General features: G+C 43.2%; 1 protein-coding gene across 8 annotated transcripts in view; it reads right to left on the bottom strand.

Annotated features, from left to right (window-relative positions):
- The window catches only part of Alpk2 (alpha kinase 2), a 170,240-nt gene that overhangs the window by 40,636 nt on the left and 105,101 nt on the right, over positions 1-24,503 (bottom strand). For all 8 annotated transcript variants that reach the window (XM_087192049.1, XM_087192050.1, XM_021239234.2 and 5 more), the window contains one exon: positions 1,622-5,048. In XM_087192049.1, the coding sequence (XP_087048175.1) occupies positions 1,622-5,048 (3,427 nt within the window). The remainder of the gene's footprint in view (positions 1-1,621; positions 5,049-24,503) is intronic.

Below are 24,503 nucleotides of genomic sequence, written 5' to 3'. Positions count from 1 at the left end.
TGGTCTCAAACTTGTAATCCTCCTGCCTCAGCCTCCCAGAGTGTTGGGATTACAGGTGATGTTGCACACCCAGCTGCTTCATTCTCTTTAGATAGGTTTAAAAATATGTGGGCTAGCCAGGTATGTTGGCACACACCTGTAATACCAGCAGCCAGGAGGTTTAGACAGGACGAGCCCCTCCAATTCACGGTCAGACTAGGCTACATAGTGAGTTCAAGGCCATTCTGAACTAGTTAGCGAGGCTGTCTCAAAAAACAACAACAAGAAAAATATGTGGACCTAGGGCCTGGTTGATTACCTCCACACCGTTCAGAAGGTGATTTTATTTTTAATTCTTTTAGCAACAGGGACTGAGGACCATTTCAGGTGGGCAGGAAATAAAAATCACCAGCCTCCACATTCAAGGTCTTGGGTGAAAGAGGAGGATATTCCTCCTTCAGATCCAAAACAGCCGTGCTCTCTGCATTAGCACACACGGTTCACTGTCCTTGCTGCAGTGTCTTCTCTTCTGACCTCTGCCAGGTGGCTCAGGACGGGCAGGGGAGCTCTGAACTGAAAGAGCTGGTTGCCGGTTTATGGAATAAATCTGGGGCTGAACGATCCCTTAGGCAAAGTAAGAAGTAACTACAATTCAAAGGGCTTTAGCGCTTCCCCTGGTCAGAACCCTGAAGAGAGGCCCCAGAGGAGGTGAAACTGAGGTAGTGGGGAGGAGGAGTTGGAAGGAAATTTTATACTTACATTTGAAAGAGAAACCAAGTTTCAACGGAGCCATTTTTAATACAAATCAAGGATTAAAGAGGAAAATTCCAATTTGTACCAAAACATTTCTTTTCATAAATCCTGACTAATTAGCTACACTGATTAATGCTTCTGTTCATCTCTTTTAAATAGATTTTTTAGAAAGGATAATTACACAGAAAGGCATCTTAATCACACTCCCACCATCAAACACACCTACAGGCAGCCTTTATCAGCAATTCTCAGTGTCCTTTTCCCCACAGGTCACCTGGGAACTTGGGAGAAATGCAGATTATTTTATATACATATGTATGTATATACTGGGATTAAACCCAGGGCCTTCACACTTCCCAGTTTTCTTTCTTTCTCTTTCTTTCTTTCTTTCTTTCTTTCTTTCTTTCTTTCTTTCTTTCTTTCTTTCCTTTCCTTTCCTTTCCTTCCTTCCTTCCTTCCTTCCTTCCTTCCTTCCTTCCTTCCTTCCTCCCTCCCTCCTGACAGGGTCTCACAAAATCACTGCATTGCCCAGGCTCGGCTTGAATTTACAATTCTCCTGCCTAAGCTTCCCAGACAGCTGCCATTGCAGGCATGTGCCACCACATCTGGTTTAGAGGTACAGATTCTTGAGCCCCACCTATCCCTCCACTAAATCAGAAACTGGCACAGGGCCCAACAATCTGAATTTCAGTGAGTTGCCAGTGAACTTGATGCATGTGGGTGAGAACCATGGACCTAAGTGCTTAAGCCACTCGGTCACCACCATGACATCAAATGTCCACATGGAGGGCACTCACCTGAATTGCAGAGGGCTCCAGAGGATGTAAGAGCTTCACACCTAGTCTTACACACCCAAACTTCAACAATGACAGAAGAAATAGAGCCTCACCTTTTTGTTCTCTTTTGCAAGGTACCTTTTTCGGGTCTTTTTTCTCATCAGTGCGTGACAATGATTTTTCGAGTTTAGGAATCTTTCTAAGAAGACTCGAGTTCTTTCTGACATTTTCCTTCTCTTCCAATTTCAGTCTCAAGGCTGCCACCCTGGACAGTATTTTCTTCTTTACTCCCTCAGCTAAAGGTCCACTTCCTGAAGGTTCTTGCTTCTTTCTAACTTCCTCTGACCTGGGCACTGTTGGTTGAGCACCCAGTAATTTGCCAGTCTGTGTGGCCACATGGCTGGGCTTCTCCTTCTCCCTTGGCTTTTTCCCGCTGCCCAGGATGGAGCCCTTTTGCCATGGGTCCTGCAGGAACTCAGGGGCTTTCTCTGACTCACATTTTCCTGAAATGAATGCCGAAGTCATTGAGGTGGAGCCAGATGAGCTTGGGAGTTTGGGCTCCCCGGCTTGAGACTCCTCTCTCTTCAGTTCCTCAATTCTATGACTTATTGGAAAGTGTGTGGTGTTCCCTTCAGGAGATGAGGTGCAAGGCAATTGCATAAGATCACTAGAAGAGGGCACATGTTTCCCACACTCATTCTCAATAGTTCCCCTTTCCTTTGAGTCAGAAAATGCATACTGACGGTTACTGGGCTCAACCAAGTCATTTTCAGATTGATCAAGACTTTGGCCTGCAGAGCTGTGAGAAATAACCCCAACAGACACCTGAGTCATTATTGTAAGACTATCAGCAAGAGAAGAATTGGGGAAAGTAGATCCAGCTTTGTTCTCTGCACTGTGTCCAGCCTTCTCTGAGCTTCTGTCACTGCCCTCTTGCATTTGGCCAATGTTGCATGCACTTGGAATTCTTTGCTCACCTGCATTAGGACACGGGGCCTGCCAGATGGCAGGCTGGACCTCCACTTCTGCTTCACTATGTTGACTTTGTTCACCCTCTTCTCTCTTGCTATCTCCTTGGGTGATTCTGTTTTCATTTGGAATGTTCCCCCCGATATTTGGGGGACATGGAACTTGCAGAATGGCAGGTTGGACTTCAACTCTCTGGTCCAAGTTCCTGTCAGTCAATTGTCCCCCCTCTCTGATGACACCCAATGTGAAATCAGAAGTCTCTGGTTTCTCAGCCCTGGGGTACTCCATCCCACCTGTATCATCAACAGGATCAACAGAGGACTCTAGGATTCCAGGGAAGGCCAGAATCTGTTTAAAGAAGGCTAAGTGATCCACCTGGGGCTGGGTTTCCCCCTGGTCTTGACTCACACTGTTAGCATTTTCCTTCCATTCAGTTCCAGAAGACTCTGATAATGAATCTGTGACCCACAATTCATTTGCACCAACACCATCTACAGAGGACTCCAGGAATCTTGGTTGGCTCAAATCCTGAGAAGAAAGACTTCTCCGGTGTGTGGTGCAGGTTGGCACATTGCCCTCGTGGGTTTCCCTGTGGACAGCAAGGGCTGGACCAGTCTCATCCTGAGAACTGGGAACCAAGACTGCCATATCTGAATGACCCTGTTCAGGCAAGGCAGCATCTGCTTTTACAGCATCAGGTAGAGCCCAGGCCTTGTCAGGGAGTATAGGACTAGGTTCTGCCTCCTTGTACTCAAGCTCCATTATTTGTGTTGGTGGCCAGATTTCAGAAACAGAAGCTTCTAGGGTTAAAACCTTCAGCTTCTTGCCTGCTTTCCAATTTTCTGCTCCAGTCTCTTCAGATTCTTCCAGCAGGATTTCAGAGAATGATGGAACATTGCTTAGTGCCTGGCTGTCTTTTTCTACCGTTGCTTCTGCCACCACAGAGACATTGGTCCCCAAGCCTGATCTATGCCCTCTTTCTTCTCTGCAGTTTGCTAGGGAGTGCTCTAAGAGCACCAGGTTAGCTTCGCCTTGTGCAGCAGATGTGGGGAGCAAACTTTCTTGGAAATCATCTGCTAAAAAAGAACCCTGGTGGGACAGCCTCTCTGATTGGAGTCCTTTCTTTGTTTCATTTCCTTTTTCTTGGAAATCCTCTTCCAGGCTTTTTTCATCTGCTCTGACCATGGTCTGGCTCTTATCTCTAGACTGGTTATCAGTCTGAAGAGGGGAATTGTTACAGGAGCCCTCTCCTTCCAGGAGCAGGGGAACATGGCTGCCACAGACTGTAGGCACATTGGGAGCCAAGCAAAGTAGCTGTTTGGTAGATTCAGGTGTGGGACTACTTAAAACATGACTCAACTGTACATTGGAAGGAAAATTGAGGTTATTTTCATCTGGCGCACCAGGTGAGTTCTCCTGTGCACCACTCGGGAGGTTGTTCACAGAAATTGAAACAGCATGATGTGTGGCTGGGTGACCTTTGGTGGCAACAGTATCAGCTGATATGTCCTCAATCTTTCTGGTCTTTTGTAGACACTCAGCATTATCCATTAATGCTGTTAATGCTGTTGGCTTCTCCTGAGGGAAATTCACAACTGAACTATGACTGGCTGGTGTGTCTGTGGTGACTGAGGCACAGGTCCTAGGGCTCTTGTCACCTTGTTCAAAATGTACAAAAGAATTGTTCTCAGCAGAAAGGGGCTGGATTTCCCCAAGGCTTCCTGAGTCCTGGAGGCTCAGCCTCGCCCAGTCAGCCAAAGCTGTGGAAGACAAGATGGCAGTGGAGTTCTCCGCCTTGGCTAGACTTTCCCCTCTGCCACTTTTGGTGGCCTCCTGTGACATGTTCCAGGTTAAAGTACTGACAAAAAGAGGGGGCACTGCTGAGTTTCTATCCTTGCTGTTGTTGCCTGTGGACTGTGGGGGCTCAGAACATTGTGTTTGGAAAAGAACTGCCAGTGTCTTGTCATCAGGAGAATATAAATCACATACTTTGTTTTGACCTTCTGTCAGCTCAAAGTCCACGGAGCAAATATCTTGAGGCAAATATTTATCAACTGGTGTTCCAGCAGGAGAATCCACGGTATCATTACATGTTCCTTGGTCACCAGCTTCAAAACACTCCATCACACATGCTGCTTCTCTGTCTCTTGACCCACTGCACACATTTTCCAAGGTGAGGGCAGAATCTGTGGGCTCAGGGGAAGCAACAGAGAAGGTCTCTAGCTCCCTGGGCTCAGTGCTAGCATCCTGGGGGAGATGCACTGAGACCACAGCCAAGGGCACATTTCCACCATTTGTTTTTTGGGTGCTCAGCTCATGTTCTAGGTCTGCCCAGGAACCTGCAGCTGTGGTGCTGTCTCTGTCTTGTTTTTCTCCCTGCTGTGGACCTTGGGGACAGCTTTCTACCTCCAGGTATTGGGCCAATAATGCATCTTCCTTGTGGATTCCTCCTGTGTTGGAGAGGAAATTTGTTGTGGTCCCCATGAATGGAGGCTCCTCCCCAGTAGGCTCCAAAAAAGCTGGCATCTGGCTGAGAGAGATTCTTTCCCTGACCGTTTCCTGAATTTGCACCTAGGAAGATGAAAAGTGGTATTAATAGAATTGTTCCTGGGAGAGCCCACAGTGGGAAGTCACTGCAGTCCTGAGTGTTAATCCTCGATGACCATAATAATGGATAACAAGAGGAGCGGGAATGACTGAAATCTAAACATTAACCCCAAACTATAGCTCTTAGGGATTTCCTGGCAAACTGCAAATTTCAGCAATTACATGTTCCAGGAGATCCCTGTGCAAATTTACCATTATGACCAAAAAGCCTCCTGTCAATTATGACTTAGTTAATGATTTTTTTTCACTCTTTCTGAGGAAAAGAGATAGAAAATAAATCGACTCTCAATTTGATCAAATAAGTCAAAAAGCTGTGTTCATCTTTCTAGGACGATGAATTTCACGTGGCCATTATAAATGAAATACATAGTATTTACAAAGTAGAAATGAACAGTCCCTGTTGTCAAAATGTGACAGCTTGTGCAGCGTTGGTGGTATAGTGGTGTGCATAGCTGCCTTCCAAAATATGATGCTTGCTGGTTAATAATGTTTCTAAAGAACAGAAAGAGCCTGTTCTTTGAGTCCCCCTCCAGTGGGGGAATGGAGTTATGACTGGCCACCAGCACTGACAAAAATTTTTCCCAGAAAAGTTATAAAAATCTGGAAAGTCTCTAGGACTTTTAACAAACTTTATTTTATGAGAACATAAAACAAAAATTTCATAACAAAATAGTAAAAGAGTAACAATAGTTAATGCACTGTGTATGATAATCTTGAAAGTAGTTACTCAGAGTATAAGACAGACAAAAACTCTCTCTTACAAAGAAGAAAAAAACAGATAATAGCACAAAATTTTTAAAAGAGGTTCTGAGGTAAGGCAACCACCTCCACAAGAAGTAAGGGATTCAGGAATGCTTAGGTTGTCAAAGAAGAGGAAGAGAGAAAGGGAGGAAGGGAGGAAGAAATCTTACAATCTTAGGGCTGAATCCATGGTGGCACTGTCTGAAATATGATATTGGATATTGTTCAAGAAAATAGCCAACTCTACATTCTTGTCTCTTAAAACTTTTAGCCCATGACAAGACAAAGCTGAAACGTCCATGTACACAGGGAGCTCCAAAGCCCTGAAGATAATTTTCATAAACCACCTGTGAGAATGGGTCTTCCTACATTGTGTTCAGTGCCTATACCTGCTGCCAGTGGGAAGCAGGGTAACAACTTACTCACTTCTCTCTCCACGTTCCTCCAGGCCGTTGCTGCCTGCCCATCATTTATCTCACATTTTCTGTTTTTTAAGCTACACTGAGAGTCATTTAACTCTAATTTTATTGGCATAAAACTGCTGTTGTTTTTTTTTTTAACCAAAAGTGCACCAAAGGCAAAGAAGGAAGCTCCTGTCCCTCCCAAAGCTGAAGCCAAAGCAAAAGCTCTGAAGGCCAAGTAGGCAGTGCTGAAAGGCACCCACAGCCACAAAACGAAGATCCGCATGTCACCCACCTTCCTCCATCCCAAGACACTGTGGCTCCGGAGGCAGCCCAAATACCCTTGGAAGAGCACCCCCAGAAGAAACAAGCTTGACCACTATGTTATCATCAAGTTCCCCCTGACCATGGAGTCAGCTCTGAAGAAGGTAGAAGACAACAACACACTTGTGTTCGTTGTGGATGTCAAGGCCAACAAGCACCTGATCAACAAGCTGTGAAGAAGCTCTATGACATTGACGTGGCTAAGGTCAATACCCTCCACACGCCTGATGGAGAGAAGATTCCTGACTATGATGCTTTGGATGTTGTCCACAAAATTGGGATCATCTAAACTGAGTCCAGCTGACTAATTCTAAATACACATTTTTTTCACCATAAAAAAGAACTGCTGACTGAACAAGAAGAAAGTTAATATGAACTCCAGGAAGGCTACCATCATTTATTTATTTAACAAATATTTATTGACTCCCTCCCATGTACTAGGAAGTTTTCCAGGTAATGGGGATACAAGACAGGCAAACGCTTGTCTGTGGGGTGCTCTCATTCTGTCTTGTATTCAGGACTCAGTGTAATAAGTATTTGTTTGAATAATTAATAAATGAATGAATCATGTACCAACTGAGACGCCTCTTTTCAAGGTCACCCATTACACCTCTGTATTCAAAAGAGATTAAACTTGCATCTGTGCCTAATCCTATTTAGGTAGACTTCTAAGACTAATCATCACTGGTTCAAATCCTAGTTTATTCTCTTTCTAAATCTTTTTGTTCCCCTGATAAAATTAAGATGGGAAAGGAAAAACAAGAAAGATAATTTCTGAGAAGAAAGAACATAGGCTTTTTTAAGTGTCAAAGGAGCTGGCCACAGTGGCGCATGCTTGTACTCCCACTATGCTGAGAGGGCTGAGGCAAGGAAGTCTCAAATTTGAGCTCAGCCTAGGCAACTTAGCAAGACCCTTTCTTACAACACAAAATAAAAGACAAGAAAAGACTGGGGTTATAGCTCAGGGGAAAAGCCCCAGAGCGTGAAGGCCCTGAGTTCAGTCCCCAGTACCACACGCATACATACAAACACCAGGGTTTAATAACAAATGAAAGACACAGAACTTGCGAATAAGAAATCTTTGTTCCCCAAAATGCCTTCCTCTCTGTAACTGAATGGCTGTAACATACAGAGACAGTATTCTTTTCATTCATTATTTTGGGTCACAGTTTTTATGAGCTATAGCACAAATATACCTAATTTTTAAGCACAGAAAGCATGGTCAGCTTCCTGGTCATCACTGAGATGTGTAGAGTCTGCCCAGTCAAAAATACTACCACCAGCTGGGCACAGAGGTACATGCCTTAAATCCCAGCTGTTTGGGAGACTAAAACAAGATGATCACAAGTTCAAGGGCAGCCTATGCAACTTAGCAAGATCCTGTTTTCAAAATAAAATTTAAAAAGCACTGAGGATGTATCTCAGTGGTAGAGGACTTACCTCTCATGCCCAAGGTCCTAAGTTCAATTCCCAGAACCACAGAAACAAAAATCACTCCTACCTCTCTCAGGCTTCTCTATTTTGCCTGAGTCCCCAGTCCTCCGTTTTAAGGTCTTGCTATCATTACAGTCTCATCAGTGCCAATAGACATTTATGGAATAGCTGCCATGTGAAGAATTCTCTTCCATGCACCAGGCAATATTTTCCAAAGGGCTCTGTTTGAAAAGCTGCTGTGATACCTACTGAGATGATATCTTTATTTTTACCCTCCACGCTTGCGAGGCAGGCGGCGGAACCACTGAGCTAAATCCCCGGCCCTACGCCCCGATTATTGATGAATGCCGTATTAATAGAGTAATAGGCTGAAACCTAGGAGACACTAACATCCAGAGGGCCTGAAATGCTAGGCAAGTAAGTTCTGATTAGGATGAATTTGATCCCTGGACTATATTATCATAATATCATACCTTGACCCAGAAAATAGTCATGTTCCTCTTGCTTGTAAAATAAAAACCTACTTTAAAATACCTTAGTAGGGCCCCACATGTACAGACATACAGTGAATCCCTGACTACATAAATTCATTTAGTGAGTATCTACTGTATACCAGCCATTGTTCTAAACAGCTGAGAAAGCACAGTAAACATAACAAAGATTGTTGGTCTTTGGAGGTTAGAGTCAAGCAACAAACTGTACAACTGGTCCACTGCTGATATGAAATCCTATACATTTTATTTTAAGCAATGAGATTTTTTTTCAAAGCACAGCCTTAGCAGCCTAGTTCCTACTTGTCAGGGCTTATAGCCTCAGTTCTAAGAGTAGGCTCCTTGCCCCTCATTCAGGAGCCAGCTTGTATAGCAAGGGAAACTGTAGGCTTTCTGATGAGTTAGGAGTAGATCTATTATTCAAGGGAGGACAAAAGAAAGACTCCAGCAAATGATTCTCCACCCACTCGACTGCCCTCACCATGGCATGAGTGATAAGACTCAGGAGGGTTTGTTATGTGGGAAAATTGTTCTCATGCAGGTGAAAAGAAGAAATGTTTGGGAAGTGAGGAGGGACATACTGTCATGTGGTGCATGGTCTGGGAGGGCTGGCAACCTGGATTTGTAGCTCAGCTTAATGCACTATGGCCTTGTTATACTACAGTAGCGTATTATACTATGACCCTCTGCCACCTCCTCAGGCTAACCAGCACCATCCTGCCAAGGGCCTGGCATAGTGCCTGGTACCTGGAAGGTACTCACTGACATTAGTTTCCCTTGTTCTCTGTAAAAAGAAAGTGGAGCTAAAGCAAAGAGGAAATTGGCCAGAACTCTGAGTTATATGTTTTATAAGGGTTTTCTCATTTGTCTGAAAAATAAATCATGAAGATGCTCTTACCTCTTCTTTACTGATGAGGTGAGTAGCCTGGCTCAAATAAAGAGATAGCAGCCACACAGTGGGTTATGTAAGAGAAGGGGAATGTAAAGAATTGGTAACCAGGATGGAAGAGCACTGTAAGATATAAGGAGAGTCTCTCAGGCACATTAGGTTGAGGAAAAGTAACAGAGAAGGATGAACTTGGAAGAGGTTCAGTAGTAGTAGGAGAAGGTGTGGTTAGGCCACCAGATAGCAGAAAATTTTGCTGGTTTAACCAGGCCACAACCAGAATGGAATTGCTGCCCAATCAATAGATGCAGGCAGGGACTAGGTGGCTACATACAGTGGATGGGTGGGGGTGGGAGGTCTGCAGGGGGAACAACTGCTCCATACACATTAGCCTCTGGTGGCTATTTGTGGGGCTTGTGGTAAGAGCCTGGGTGTTCATGAAGACAGGAAGCCTCAAAGCAGATAGGTTATGGAGGCCATTGCCTTCCAAATAGAGAAGGCTGCAGGAAGTTGTCACTAGACTGAGGGTGCAAGGTCACAGGACCACGTTCTGGGTCCTGAAGTTGGGGCAGACTCTATGGATGGCCACGTACCCCTCTCACCAATCACAGCGGTGCTGAAGTGATAAGAATCCTCTTCCGCTCTAAGTGTCCTTCCACTATCCTGAACCCTGCTTACTTTAGAGGGGAATAATGGAACTCTATTACCACAGAGCATACAGTGAAGCAGAGAAGAGCTTCTCCAGAGCTGAGAAGCATTCATTGAGGACTGACACATGGGGTCAGTGATGTTCAGGGTTTAGAAATCTCTCCAGAGTTCCCTAGTCCACAGCAGAGCCAGGATTTAAAGTCAAATCTATCTGGCTGTGGTTTAGATTTAAAGTGCCCTTCAGAAGTTTCAAGTGTTTGGAAGGTGATTGGAACATGGGCCACCGTACTTATCACTGGATTCATCCACTGATGAGTTCAGTAGGTGAATGTGCTGTTAGAAGGCGGTCCTGGTTGGAGGTGGGTCACTGGAGGAGTGATCTGGAGGGGTGTATACTATTCTTGTTCCCAGTTCCCTTTCCTCCTCCTTCTCCTCCTCCTTTAACTCCTCCTGCTCTCCTCTCCTCCTTCCTCCTTCCTCATCCCCCCACCCCCCACCCCTCTCTCTCCCTTTTCCTGGCTGCCATGGGTTGAGCAGCTCTCATCAGCAATGCATGCCTTTTTACCATGCTGTTTCTGCCTTGGAGCCAGCCAACTATGAACTAAATTCTCTGAAAACCATGAGCCAAAATAAACCTCTCCTAAGTTTCAGTGTTGGGTATTTTTTTTTCCTGCTGATGAAAAAGTGACTAATACAGGCTACAAAGACCTTTCCAACCTACCTACCTTCTTTCCTTCTTCCTCTCTCTATCTCTTTTTCCTCTTCTTTCTCCTCTTCCTTTTCCTCCTCCTCCTTCTTCCTTCTCCCCTGCACCCCTCTCTCTTGTAGAGATAGAATCCAAGTCCACACGGTTGCTACATGAGTATTCTACCGCTGGACTAAACTCACATTTTCTAATCAGAGAAGTTGGAACAAAGCCTACCCCACCAAGGGTTGGGCACTCCCATTAATATAAAGCCAGAATTTGTGAGCTCTGAGACACTTCGGGTATAAGACTGCAATGTCCTTTTTACATGCGACATGACTACCTATTTGTCTGCTTCCTCAAAAGTTCCACAGGCAAAGATTCTTGTTATTCATTTCCCAGACTCTAAAACTTAGTGCATTGAAGGGGCTCAAATAACTTTGCTGAGGGCAGGGGATTTAGCTCAGTGGCACCACACCTGTCTCACAAACCCAAGGTCCTGAGTTCAATCTCCAGTACCAAACAACAAAAACAAAAACAACAACAACAAAAACCTTTGCTGAATGAATAAACAGAGAATACAATGAGAGGAAATAGTAAACTATTTTGTTACTATAACAAAATATCTGAGGGGCCACGTAATTTGTAAAGAGCAAAAGTTTGTTTGGCTCACAGCTCTAGAGTCTGGAAGTCCAGAGATCATTGCACCAGCATCTGCTGAGCATCAGGTGAGGTTCTTCCTGCTGTTTGTATGATGGTGGAGAGCATCATGTGGCAAGATGGAGCAAGTGTGTTGGCTCAGCTCTCTCTTCCTCCTCCTATATAGCCACTAATGGCATCAGGAGGCCATACCCTCATCATCTTATCTAATTGTAATTACCTCCCAAAGGCCCCATCTTCAAATACCATTAACAAATGGCTTCGGAAATTAAGTCTCTGATACATGAACTTTCGGAGGACACATTAACACCATAGCAAGTACACATATGATGGATACTCTGCCTAAATTCTCCTTTTTCCTTTAATCAAAATGTGATGCCTGACACAATAGCTGTCATCTTCCAGACCTGGAACAACCAGCACAAGAAGGACAAGCCAACTCACTGTGACAGAGGGAAGAAAGAGGGAAAGAACATGAGGACTTGTAGACATCACTAAGATGCTGGTATGACAACATAATCTTTTCTCAGAAGAGTTCTTGTGAACAACAAGGGTCCTTACATGTCTTAGGCCACTGTTATTTGGTTTTCTCTTAACAGCTGCTAAAAACCTCCTAATGAGTATGAGAAAAATACATTGCTGGGATGAAGAGAGTGGTGTGTGAGTCCTCTGGAGCCACTGGGCAGTCTCTAACAGGGATTAAATTGAAGGACAGTGTCACAAAGGGCAAGAGGTGTGGCTCCTGGGAAGGGAGCTCAGGGGCCTGGGGAAATGCCTAGGGATCAAAAGGGCCTCAGGCAAGGTGAACTTGAAGTAGAGTCAGGAGGGAGGAAGGGGGAAATATGAGAAGATGGATCATCAAAGGAGAGAGGCCATGGGTCTAAATAAGCCGAATTCAACCACCCAGAGCCAGCACAGGCAAGCCCCTTAGATCTTTAAACTTCACCTGGGCAACACTCCAGATGCCAACATCTCCTACCATAGGATAATTTTCTTTCTCTAACTCCTTTTTCTTTCCTGGATGCTCTTTTAATATTTTTTCCTTTTATGTGGACTAGATCCCAATAGCACTGTGTCCTCCATGGTTGTCTACACATCATCAATTTCCCCTTGTGGTTCCAAGAATCTTTAAATGGTTTTGTCCCCAGTCCCAACCATCTGGGGTGCTGTGGCCTTGCCCATGAATAACCTTTCCTAAGTATCTGCTGAGCCCTCAGAGCAGGCTCAGTGTCATTCAGTCATCGGTCATTCGATAGATCAAATCCATACCACCTGGGGCTGCAAAACTGAAAATAGATAGCCAAGTCACCAGCCAAAGAAAGCTTAAAGCAAACTAGAATATTTCAAGACTTAAGTTTATTTTTAGGAGTGACCTAGTTGTCCAATAAGAAGCTTCACCAAAGGCTTTGAATATTAAAATAATACGTAATAAAGAGGAAGAGTGTGCTTTACTTGATATTGACATAAATTCTCCAGTTAGGAAACTGGATCCCAAACACTCCTGTCATTTGACCAGCTCTTTTTAATTCCATGCCCTCCTGGGATACAAGTAATCTTCAGCCAGCTGGGCTTGCAATCTTGTCTTGATTTCTTGGGAAAGTCTCAGGGTTTGTGAAGTACCAGTGGATCTCTGGCTGGGAGAGGACAGGGTTTCCATGACTTGTAGATTTCTTGGGATTAAGGGGCTCTGAGTGAGCAGTGGTATGAGCACGAGTCAGGAGTTTTCAGTGTTTTTTGTGCATCTTATGTGATGTGAGCTGAGCATAGTAGTACTACTAATGCTACTAATCACTTTACATGCCTTAATGTAGTTAATATTCATGAAATGGTATTGGTATGTAGGCCTTGAGGACTTTGAGTTATGAATTGTTAGAGAGATACACACCACCCATTCTAACAGAGGAGATGACCATTTAGTGGCAAAGTATCATGTAAAATCAGTCAGAAAAGTGGCCATCTCCTTTTCTGCACATCTCTAGGATTTTCTGCATCTGGAAGTTGGCTGGGAGAAGTCAGGGAAAGTCCTTGTTTCCATAAAATGCAACTTGGAGAGAGGCAAATATACAAGAAGATGGGGCTGTGAATTCTGCTGAATGTTTCTGAATAGCCTGAGTTTGGCTTTTATATTTTTATCTTTTTCCTCTTCTGTCTTGAAGAGACAAGGACTTGGATGAGGTGAAAGGAAAATGGACTAAGGTGATGGAAAAATGATTGGGACTCTGAACACCCAAGTTTGGTCCTGGATCTGCTGCTACATGGAAAGTGTCTTCAGAGAAGTCATGGGATCTCTCTGAGCTGTATCCTCTGCAGCAAAGTAGGTTGGAGAAGATCTTTCAGTCCCTGACAGCTCTGGTATTCTGTGACCTGCTGCCATGTAAACAGCACAAACACTGAAATGGGGTTAGCCTCACCCTTCATTTGGAACTGGAGCTTCCTTTGACTCCAAAAGTGTCTTATCTTCTTAATAACTACCAGAGTTGTTAGAGAAAATGATGCCATACATTATCATATGAAGACTAATCTGTGAATGAGCCAACAGGGGCCTCAGAGACAGCAGGGGAGAGATCTCCAACTAGAGAAGGGGTGATCACAAGGGGTCTGCTCTCTGGGTTCCTAGCTCTTCTTCCTCCCTCATCTCTCTGTTTCTGCCTTTTGGTAGTCTACACCATGTGAGCTTATGGGCCCTAAAGTTGATCTTTAGTCTCATAGATCTGATCCAAGCCACTGAAAACCATCACATCCACAGAATGGAAGACTGGTAGTAACGGGCCCTCAACTTTGTTAACACTTGTGGGGTACAGACCACTAGGGAGAGCCAAGGAAAGTTATGCCTTCTCAGAAATTTTCATTTTACCTACATAACATTGCATATGATTTCAGGGGGCTCCAGATACCCTTGGGCCCAGGGATTCCTTCCTAGGGGCCCATCAAGCTTCTGAAGGAATCTCTGCTGTAAGCTACAACCCTGGGGTGAGTGTGATAATATTGTTTACTTCCCACAGACTGAAACTTTGCTGCAGATTTCAGACTGGATAATAAGGGGAAAATTTAAATCCTACTCAGGTTCTAGGAGAGTGTTCCAAATAAATATCTCTCTTTACAGTTTCTAGAATTTGTGAGCAAAATCAAAACCAAGATAGTAGCAATTACCGTACTGCACTGACAATAATACCTTGTACAAAGCAAGTTCTTGTAAACTATAGAAACAGGAAACACTTGTCACGGTTACTACCCTTGTGCTTTGCCTACTCAGTGTAGGCTTCAAAGTATACAGTACAGCACTGATGGTATTTGGCACTTGGAAAATCTGAATACAAACACAAATAGTAGGCAGGCTGCCTGCCATGTATGATGATTACCAAAGGATGATGAGAACATGTAGGTTTGGGGCTTGATATATCGAATTTATCTCCTTCAGTAGGTCAACAGGAGAGCTCAGTGCCCTTAGGTTTCATTTTCTGATCACTAGAAAATATCCCTGCAGGCAGTATAGTTGCGAGAAGTTCAGGAATAATGTCACCTGGTTGGATTCAAAGACAGCTTATTTCAGCAGAAGAGACAAAATTTCCTGGGAAACTGAGATCCATGAGCCAGAGTTCAGGGTTAATTTTGTTCAACTTGGTGCAGGGCACATAGTAGGTACTTAAAAATTATGTCCAATGAGGGATCATCCATCCAATCTGATCATGGCCCAACATATTTTGCCAATTAATATCCTCTCTCTCTCTCTCTCTCTCTCTCTCATGTTCTCTTTTTGAGTAGAGATACAGAAGCATCTTGTGTTCTCTTCACCATTTGAGGCACCATGAACAATTGAGGTTTTAAATATCTACTACCCAGAAGACATCAGCACAGCTGTACCAACTATAGCTAGGCACTGGGCACAGAGGGTGGCCATGTCCTATTTACCACGGGCATAGAGTCATAACATTACAATGTGCAACTAAAGGGTTATGTTGAAATACACTAATTTTCTTTCTTTCTTCCTTCCTTCCTTCCTTCCTTCCTTCCTTTTCCTTTTTTAGTACTGGGGATCAAACTCTGGGCCTAAACATACTAGTGCTCTACTATGGAACTAAATCCCCAGCCCCTAAAACATTTTTTAAAAGGATGAGAAATGAGAAGATCATATTGTATAGAAATTCAGGGACTCCTTTGGATGGATCCATCCAAATCAACTTTTCCTTGTAGATGGAAAGAAAAAATAATGATTTGCAAAGAAACTTCCAAGAAACTGAAGTTGGTGGGGAAATACCTTGGAACCAAGGAACAAGAAAAAGTCTGGGATTCAATGCTGTGACCTGCGCTAAGAAGGCAAAAAATATACTAAGCTGATATTTGTTTTTTGTATGCATAAGGGTTTGAAAACTTCTCATCCATTATTTCTAAAAGGTATAAAATTGTTTAGTCTCTGGAACTGATTTTGTCTTCTTCATGGGCCCCCAATCCCGTGCAGGCGGGGGGTGAGTAGAGAATCACAGAAAGTTTCTCTCTGATAGAGCCTGCTTCCTGTCCAGTACCTTGAACACCCTCAGGGAATGCGTGTGCCCTCTTAGTTCTGCTTCCCTGGCTCTGCTCTTCTGGATTTGGTGTCTGAGTAGTGCCAGCTGGTTAGGGGAAGTGGTGGCTGGCTCCCAGGTCCTAAAAGTGAACTAAGGAAAGCTCTCCTGTCCCTAGTTTCCCTTAACTTCCTAGCATCAGAAGAAATGAAGTCAGGATCAAATCCCACTCTGGCCCTCACTCTATCTCTGCCATCTCCCTCCTCCTGGCATCTCCAAAGGGAGGTGGGGAAGCTCATTCGCTCATGCCCTCCACTATTCTTGCTTTTTGATCATGCAGAGTTCAGACTCTTTGAGCTAACAAAAAGAAAAAAGAATTTAGAGAGCCACCCTCTCAACAGAGACCAACGTTAAAGAGTATTGTCCTGCTTAAATAAAAACAAAAATCAGCTCCTTTTCATCTGTTTGATTTCCAGGGCACAGCCCCACCCTTGTAGCTATCTCAGGACAACCCCCATTGCTGTCTCCACCTCTCCTCTGTGGTGACCTAAGTGTCCTGAGCTGCTTGGAAAGAAGATCCTGGAGACAGAAACGGGAAAAGAAAAATTTAGGGTAATAATTCCTTCTATACACTATCGACAACTGTATACCTTTTCTGAGGCTGCAGTAACAAATGACCACGAATTGAATGACTTAAAATGTCACCTACATAGTCTCTCAGTTTTGGGGGCCAGTAGTCTAAAATCAAGGAGTCCCTAGAGCCCTCAGAAGGTGATGGGGAAGGATCCTCCCTTCCCTCTGGTGGCCCCCAGGGCTCCCAGCATTCTTTGTCATTCCTTGACTTGGAGAGGCATTACTCCAAACTCTACCTCTGCCTTTTTGTGGCCATCTTCCCTTTGTGTATCTTCTTTTCTTTTTAGGATACTGGTCACTGGATTTAAGGCTCACTCTAATCCAGTGTGACCCCATCTTAACTAATTGTAACTGCAAAGATCTTACTGTTGAATGCCACATTTTAAGGCAATAGGTGAACACATATTTTAAGGGGGCACTGTTCAGCCCACTACCATTCCCCACCTCACCAGAGGGCAGTCTCCATTGCGTCAGCCACAGTCCACACTGAAGTTCTCTTGGTTGTTTAGAAACGTCTAGAATGATATTGTAGCAGTGAGACAATTATAGAGACACTGGCTCTTTTCTGGAGGTTAGGCCTATTTCTATGGTTAGCAAAGTCTGTCCTAACAGTGAAATTCAGTCAACCAGGAATCTGTTCCTTGCCACCATCCTTGTCAGTAGTGCAGCTTCCCAGACCCTTTCGTCAGCATCAGCCACTTGAGAATGTTCTCATAAAGACCAGTGCATGTTTGAGCCGGACGTTCCTCTTCTGTTTACAGAGAGGCTGTGATGGGGAAGTTCCTTTTATTTGTTGTCAGACTTAGACCCTGAACCAGAAATTTAAAAGATGAAGGAGTAAGCGGTTCTGATGATGATTTTTTTTTCCCATCCAACACCATCAGTCTAATGGTAATGTGAAAGCACTTGTTTTTAAACCATCACTTTTTAAAAAATACCCTAAATCTCAAGACAGTATCAAAATACCTGTGCTGACTCAGAAAGATAAATTTTCAAACATCAGCAGAAAGGGGAACTTACAGAATTTGCAATTTTACCTCCTGCCCCACCTCTCACCCCCACTTCAGCTCTGCAAATGTGGTGGCGGCAGTAAATTGGAGGGGGTGGGGGAATATGATTTTCATGTTTCTGTCTTGCCTCTTTAATTAGATTTAATTCAGTTCAACAGATATTGATAGGCACTATGTTTGTTCTGGGCTTTCAAAGATGAATCACACCCAATGTCTGCCTTCACATAGCTCACTGAATAACATCCCAGCTGGGAAAATGAATGACTGTACTCTACGGTAAATGCTGTCATGGAGATAGAAGTAACATGGTGTGGGAGACATTCATTCAGCTTCAGGGAGAAGGGACAAGTGGGTATTAGGGGAAGTTACAGAATTAATTCATTTGCTGCTTGTGCATTTACATTTTTAATTCCTTTGTTCCTTTATATGACAAATACTTGTTGAAAGCTCTCAATATTCCACTCATCCTAGCTTCTGGAGAAAGAACATCATCAGCCAAAGTCTGTTTTCTTGGTCTTTACAAGGTGTGATTAAAAAACTATGGTGAATGGATTTTGTTTAACTTTCACAGTAAAAGGCACACTGTTATTAACCCCTCTCAAAAAAAACCCTCCTCTTAGCTATGAATGCACTTATTCTATCATTCTTATCCTTCTTGCCATACTCTGAAGCAGTTCTGGAACACCTCTTTCATGAGTGTCTTTAGTTGGGCTGTTGTGGCTGCCTCAGCATTCTGAGTTAATACCATTTTCACAGCCATTTTGACTCTGGAAAAAGCCAGAAAGAAGTGGTACAGTGCCAGAACGGGGGAATAAGGTGGATGAGCACACACTGTAGTGTTTTTATTTGACAGAAAATGCTATAAATATAAACATTGTGAATTGATTCAGGACATTGAGACAGCCACAAAAAGACACTCAAGAAAGAGGACTTCAAGAATAGCTTCAGCAGAGAGAAGCTCAGCCGGTCCTAGCACCCAGAAGGAAGCTCCCCACCTCCATCCCAGGCTCCTAGGGCAGTGAAGCTCAGCCAGTCCCAGCACCCGGAAGGAAGCTCCCCCACTGCCATCCCAAGCTCCTAGGGCAGAGAAGGTGAGCCGTGTGGGCACCAGAAGCACCCCCCCCCACCGTGGAAATGAGAAGACACATAAACAAGCCTCAAAAACAGACTTCCAGATCACCTACAGCAACCCCAAAGGAAAACAAGATGGAACACTCTGATACTCAACCACCTGGACTCTCTGAACTGGCAACAAAAGAGGATCTGGGAAAAATGAAATCAGAAATAATTACTCAGATAACAGCAAAGATTTTGCTCATGGTGCAAGACATGATTAATAAATCTAGAAAGGATACAGATAAAAAAATAGAGGATCTGAGGAACATGATGGAATCCCAACATAGGAAAAAATGGAATCCATAAAACAGATACAAACAGATTTCCAAGAGATTAAGAACTCCATCGAAAGTCTGCACAGCAGAATGAACCAATGTGAGGATAGAATTTCACATATAGAAGATAAGATTGCAATTAGTGACCACAAAAAGAAAAATTGCAAAGGAACATGAGAAATCAATCCAGCAGCTGCTAGATGATGCAAAGAAGAATAACATAAGACTAATTGGAGTCAATGAAGAAAGAGGAGAGAGTACAGATGACATAAAATACTCTTCACAGAAGTGATGGCAGAAAACTTCCCAAGCAGGGGAAAAGAACTTGACATACAGATAAGTGAGGCATATAGGACTCCAGCTAGCCTTGATCAAAAAAAAATCTACACATAGGCATATAATAGTTAGGATTCCAGAAGTCCAACAGAAGAATAAAATTCTACAATCAGTGAGAGAAAAGAAACAAATCACATACAAAGGAAAGCCCATCAGAATCACAGCAGACTTCTCAATGCAAACCCTCAAGGCAAGAAGAGTTTAGAGTGATGTATTTCAAGCCCTAAAGGAAAACAGCCTCCAACCCAGATTGATATACCCTGCAAAACTATCTTTCAAAATTGATGGAGAAATAAGATACTTTCCTGATAAAGAGCACCTCAGGAACTTCATGAATACCAAACCGGCACTCCAAAAAATTTTAGACAATACCCTAGGAAAAGACAAGGAGGATCACAACCCCAGGAAACCCAGCAGAATGAATCCACTGGGCTTGACAAATTAAATGCAAATGGGGACAATCCAACAAAAAGAAAAAGTCATGACAAGGCTTTTAAAACTTTTAACTTCATCTCCCTAATGAGTGTATAATTCAATCTTATTATTGTACTGATTAGTATTTTTCTGATTCTAGAATTGCACATCATTCCTTATGCTATACAGGCTATTTATCATCTTCTTATGTCTACATTTTAATTGGGTTGTCTATTAATGAGCTCTAAGAATTCTTTATATAGTCTGCTCATAGGTTACATGCATTGTAAGTATGGTCTGTTTAAGGACTACTTTTCATTTTAATGATGTCATTTAAAGTTCTAAATTTTGATGGAATCTCATTTATCAAATTTTTTCTTTTATACATCATGTTTTTTGTATCCTAGGTAGTTCTTGCCTACCCTGAATTCATAAATATTTTCCCTTATTTGTACTCCTACATAACTTTTAAATTTCAATATCCAGTTCTTCATTTATAGCAAGTATACACAGACCTGAATTTTTATATATATCTTGTGTTTTCTAATCCCGCTCAATTCAAGTACAAGTTCTAGGGGCCCTAGAGATTTCTTAGTATTTTCTCTGTAGATGATCATTTCATCTACATATAAAGATTTTGCTTCTGCCGTGCCAGTCCTATCCTAGTTGTGTCATTTTATTGCCAGACTATTTTGGTTTAGACCTATTTTTCAAAGTCTAATGGACAGATGAAGAGTAGGCATATATGCTCTTGTTCCCCACTTTAGGGAGAAAGCATTGTATCGTCTCCATTCATAGAAGGAGTTTTCGTTGGAAGTATGGCGTACATGTCTTTGATCTGCTGAGAAGGTTCTGTTCTACTTCTAGTCTCCTGATAGCTTTTACCATGAACAGCTGTAGAATTTAGTCCAATACTTTTTCTCCAACTAGTGACAGGATCATATGGCTTTCTCCTTTCCTCTGTTAAAATGATGACTTTTGGGGGTGGATCTTCCAATGCTGAACCAACACTGCCATCCCTATAATAAAAGCACTTTCTACATCCTGCCAGATCTGACTTCTAATAGTTTGTTTTGTTAAACAAATTTCTATCTATGTTCATACTTTTTTCTTCTATTATCTTTATCCAATTTTAGGATTAGCACAATGTTGATTTCCTAAAATGAGAGGAGAAGTGTTCCTTCTTTTTTTCTGCTTTGTTTGATATAATTTATCAGTTAAAATGTTTATGAGCCTGCTGTCGTCATATAGGTAGGTTTTCAAGCTAGGAATATACTTTCTTTAATAGGTGCTATTCAAATTTTATATTTCCTCCAGAGTTAGTTTCATTAATTTGTCTTCTAAGTTACTTCTTAGAAGTTATCAAATTTATTTCAAAAAAGATTTTTGTAATATGCTTTCTAAATCCTTTTAAATTCTGCAAAATCTGTGGTAATGTCTCCTAGATCTTAATATTGTAATTTAAAAAATGTATAACTGATATTGTGTAACAGAAAGAAAAGGTCTAAAAGAGCAGGGGAATTGGGTGGGGTAGGGGAAGGGAAAAAAGGGAAAGGAAAAAATATGAGAAGAGGAAAAAAATGGAAACAAGGTCTTTGCAAATAGGGAAGGGTGGAGGGGGTGAAGGGAGGGCAAGGGAAGGGGGAAAAAAATAAGAACCAAGAGACTCATGTAATGATACAAGATCCCAATGATGAATGTAACTGTATTGTATACCTAAAATGTACCAATAAAGTTAATGGGGTGGGGGGGGGGGGGAGAACAGCTTCAGCAAGTGCAAAAAATATGGGAAAATGTGTTTGAAGTAAGGAAGATTAACAGCAATGTTTTTTACTACAACACTTTTTAAATAGTCACTATATATTTTGATCATATCTCATACTTTTTGTTTAGGGAAGTGATCAAGACTTGGGGTTAGCAAATCAAGCAAAGAAGCCATTAGTGGTCTAGAAGGAAAGCTTTTGTAATAATGCAGATAAATTTATGCTCTGGGTCAAATAGATGAAGAGATAGAGAATGGGTTAAGTTGCATCCCCCAAGAAAGTATATTTAAATCCTAACCCCTAGTACCTGTAAATGTGAACTTATTTGGAAATACAGTTTTGCAGGTGTAATCAAGTTAAGATGAGGTCACACTACAGTGTAGGGGGCCTTGATCCAATGACTCTGGTGTCTTTATTTAAAAAAAAAAAAAAGGGAAATCTAAACACAGAAACATAGGAAGGAAGGTCATGTGCTAATGGTGACAGAGATTGATGGAATGCAGACAAGGAACACTAAAGACTGCCAGCAGCTATCAAAAGCCAAGATGGAGGCATAGGATGGCTTCTCTCTCAGAGCTTCCAGAAGGAACCAATCCTGTCTGCACTTTGACTGCAGGCTTCTCACCTCCAGAAGTGTGATAGAATGTATTTCTGTTGCCTGAAGACCCCTAGTATGTGGTCATTTGCTGTGACAGCCTTGGAAAGTAATAGGGAGAGAAAGATGCCCACTTGGGAGGCACTGTAGAATTAGAATGACAGGATTTGCGGTCTTCTTACACGTAGGAAGACTAGGAATGGATCAAAGCCCACTCTCTGGAGTCCAGCTCAGGGAGTTTCACTATAAATAAGCTCTTTAAGGGACTGAGATGGCTTGCTACAGCACTTGATGCACTAAGTCAGTGTGCAATGAGCTTGTTAGCTCAGCAGTCACCTTTAAGGCTGTCAGGGAGCCCTGTATGTCTTAGTCATTTGCATCAAAGTTCCACAAGGTGGATCTGGGGATAGCAACACTCACCTGATGCTGTCACCAAGTGCCAAGTCAGTTCAGAACCATGAACATAGAAATCTGCTCTCCTGAATCTCTGGCTATAGAGGTTTGGGATGACATGTTAGACGCATAGATTCTAGCACCATGAGTCCAATGGGCTTCAGAGTTCATTTCACTGTCTGTCACCACAGGCCACACCCTGAACTCTGTTCCTCCAGCCCTGATCATGGAATGGCAATCTCTCTGAGTGGGCACTGACCACCCAAAGTGGAATGCCCCTCCCAGCAGCCTGCAGAGTGTCCCCAGTGTCCCCTGCTCTTGAGGCTTCTGCCTGGGATTGACAGATTCAGTGTCTCTGCTGTCTCAGTTAGTCCTTTAAATTTGCCACATTCCCTTAGGCTTCTCTCCTCCTCAGCAGTTTGGTCCTTGAAGGACCTGGTTGAGGGTTTACCTAGCCAAGTCCTTGCCACATTGCGGGAACCAGCTCAGCACACATGTGCCACAATCTGCAAGTGTAGTCTTGGCACACAGCATACCAAGAAGATGAGAATATGGAAATACCACAAAAGAAACAGAGGTTCAAGGAAATCTGAGCAATATCTAGGCAGGAGGATGACATGGGAGGGGCCCCAGGAGCAGCCAGCTGCTATTTTCCCTATGTTTCTTCTCTGCCTTCTCCAGCACTTGCCCCTCTTGATGGAGGTCTCTAAGAAACTGGGGCAGCAGAGAGGAGCCTCGGGAGTGACAACAGTTTGCTCCAATCTGGGGCCACTCCTGTTACTTTGAACTTTGACTTCTCCAAATTCAAATCTGTTCATGCCTTTCCAAGTCAATCCTCTGAGTTTCTGGGTGCTCTGGAAGGTGCAGCCCAGTGACAATGATGTAGACCTGGTGCAGATATGGGATTAGCATGTCTAGCAGCTCCAAACATTCTTGGCCTTCATTGATCTTTGTGCCACCCACTGCCACTTCTGTGAGTCCTCTGGAGGGCAAGATGTCCCCTGTGGAACTACCATGCAGATATTTGATCTGGATGGATCAGAGGGACAGTGAGTCTCTACAGGAAGTGTAACACATCACATCCCCTCTCTCTTACCTTGTTGTGAAGAATGCTCTACCATAATTGCCTTTCTCCTTGGTTTTCCTTCTTATTCTGTCCCCCATTCAAGCAGATGGAAAGGTTGTTCCTCATCACCAGGGGAGGGATTGGAGGAGAACCAGCCTACATTCTAGATTCAGCCTCCCGGGAAAACTTAAGGAAACTTTAGAATATTTTCAGAACAGTTAGAAGATTTGGAGAGGCTTGATATCTTTCCTAAAGAGCATCCTTACAGCCAGGCATAACAGTGCACACCTGTAATCCCAGGACTCTGGGAGACTGAGGCAGGAGGATCACAAGTTTGATCCCAGCTTGGGCAGCTAAGTGGCTTAGTGATAACTTGCCTCAAAAAAAAGTTTAAAAGGGCTGGTGGTGTAGCTCAGTGAGAAGGCCAGGGGTTTAATTTCCAGTAACACATGAAAAGAAAAGAAAAGAAAAGAAAAAAGAAAAGAAAAGAAAAGAAAAGGAAAAGCATCCCTCATTGCTCCTATGCTTTTTGTCTCCATTGTAGCACATGTCACTTGGCTGATGCTTCTAGGAACATACATGTGTTATGTTCTTCTCTTCCACCAGAAGCCCAACACCTTCCCCAATGGCTGGCATTTGGCTCTGGTCATTGTTGCATCCCTGGCACACAGAAATGGATCTGACACTCAGCGGGTGTTCAATAAGCATTTGTTGGATGAACAAAGGACATGGAAGGAACATTTTGATCACAGACTTAAAAGGAGTCCAGCTTTCCCTGGTGGGGGAAATCACTGGCTTAGGGATGAGGGAGGAAAAAAGGGGGCCCTGCAAGATGGGACAGTAGGCTGCTGGTGCAGTATGGCAAAGGCAGAGAGCCAAAGAACCTAAGGTCACATGCGTCAGTGCAATGGTTGCCTCTCAACATTAACCTCAGTAGACCAACAGGACAAGGATAGTGCATGCACATCTTACCGCAGCCCATGGAATGGGGGACAGCAGTCTACAAAAATCTCAGGTGGCTGTTGATAGCAGTCTGCAAAGTGCATGGT

The sequence above is a fragment of the Heterocephalus glaber genome, unplaced genomic scaffold (assembly GCF_053883595.1).
Source record: "Heterocephalus glaber isolate CG9 unplaced genomic scaffold, H.glaber_assembly_v1.0 deba00000331, whole genome shotgun sequence".
Lineage (NCBI taxonomy): Eukaryota > Metazoa > Chordata > Mammalia > Rodentia > Bathyergidae > Heterocephalus > Heterocephalus glaber.
The sequence above is the reverse complement of the archived record's forward strand: the minus strand, read 5'-3'. Positions and strand labels throughout refer to the sequence as shown.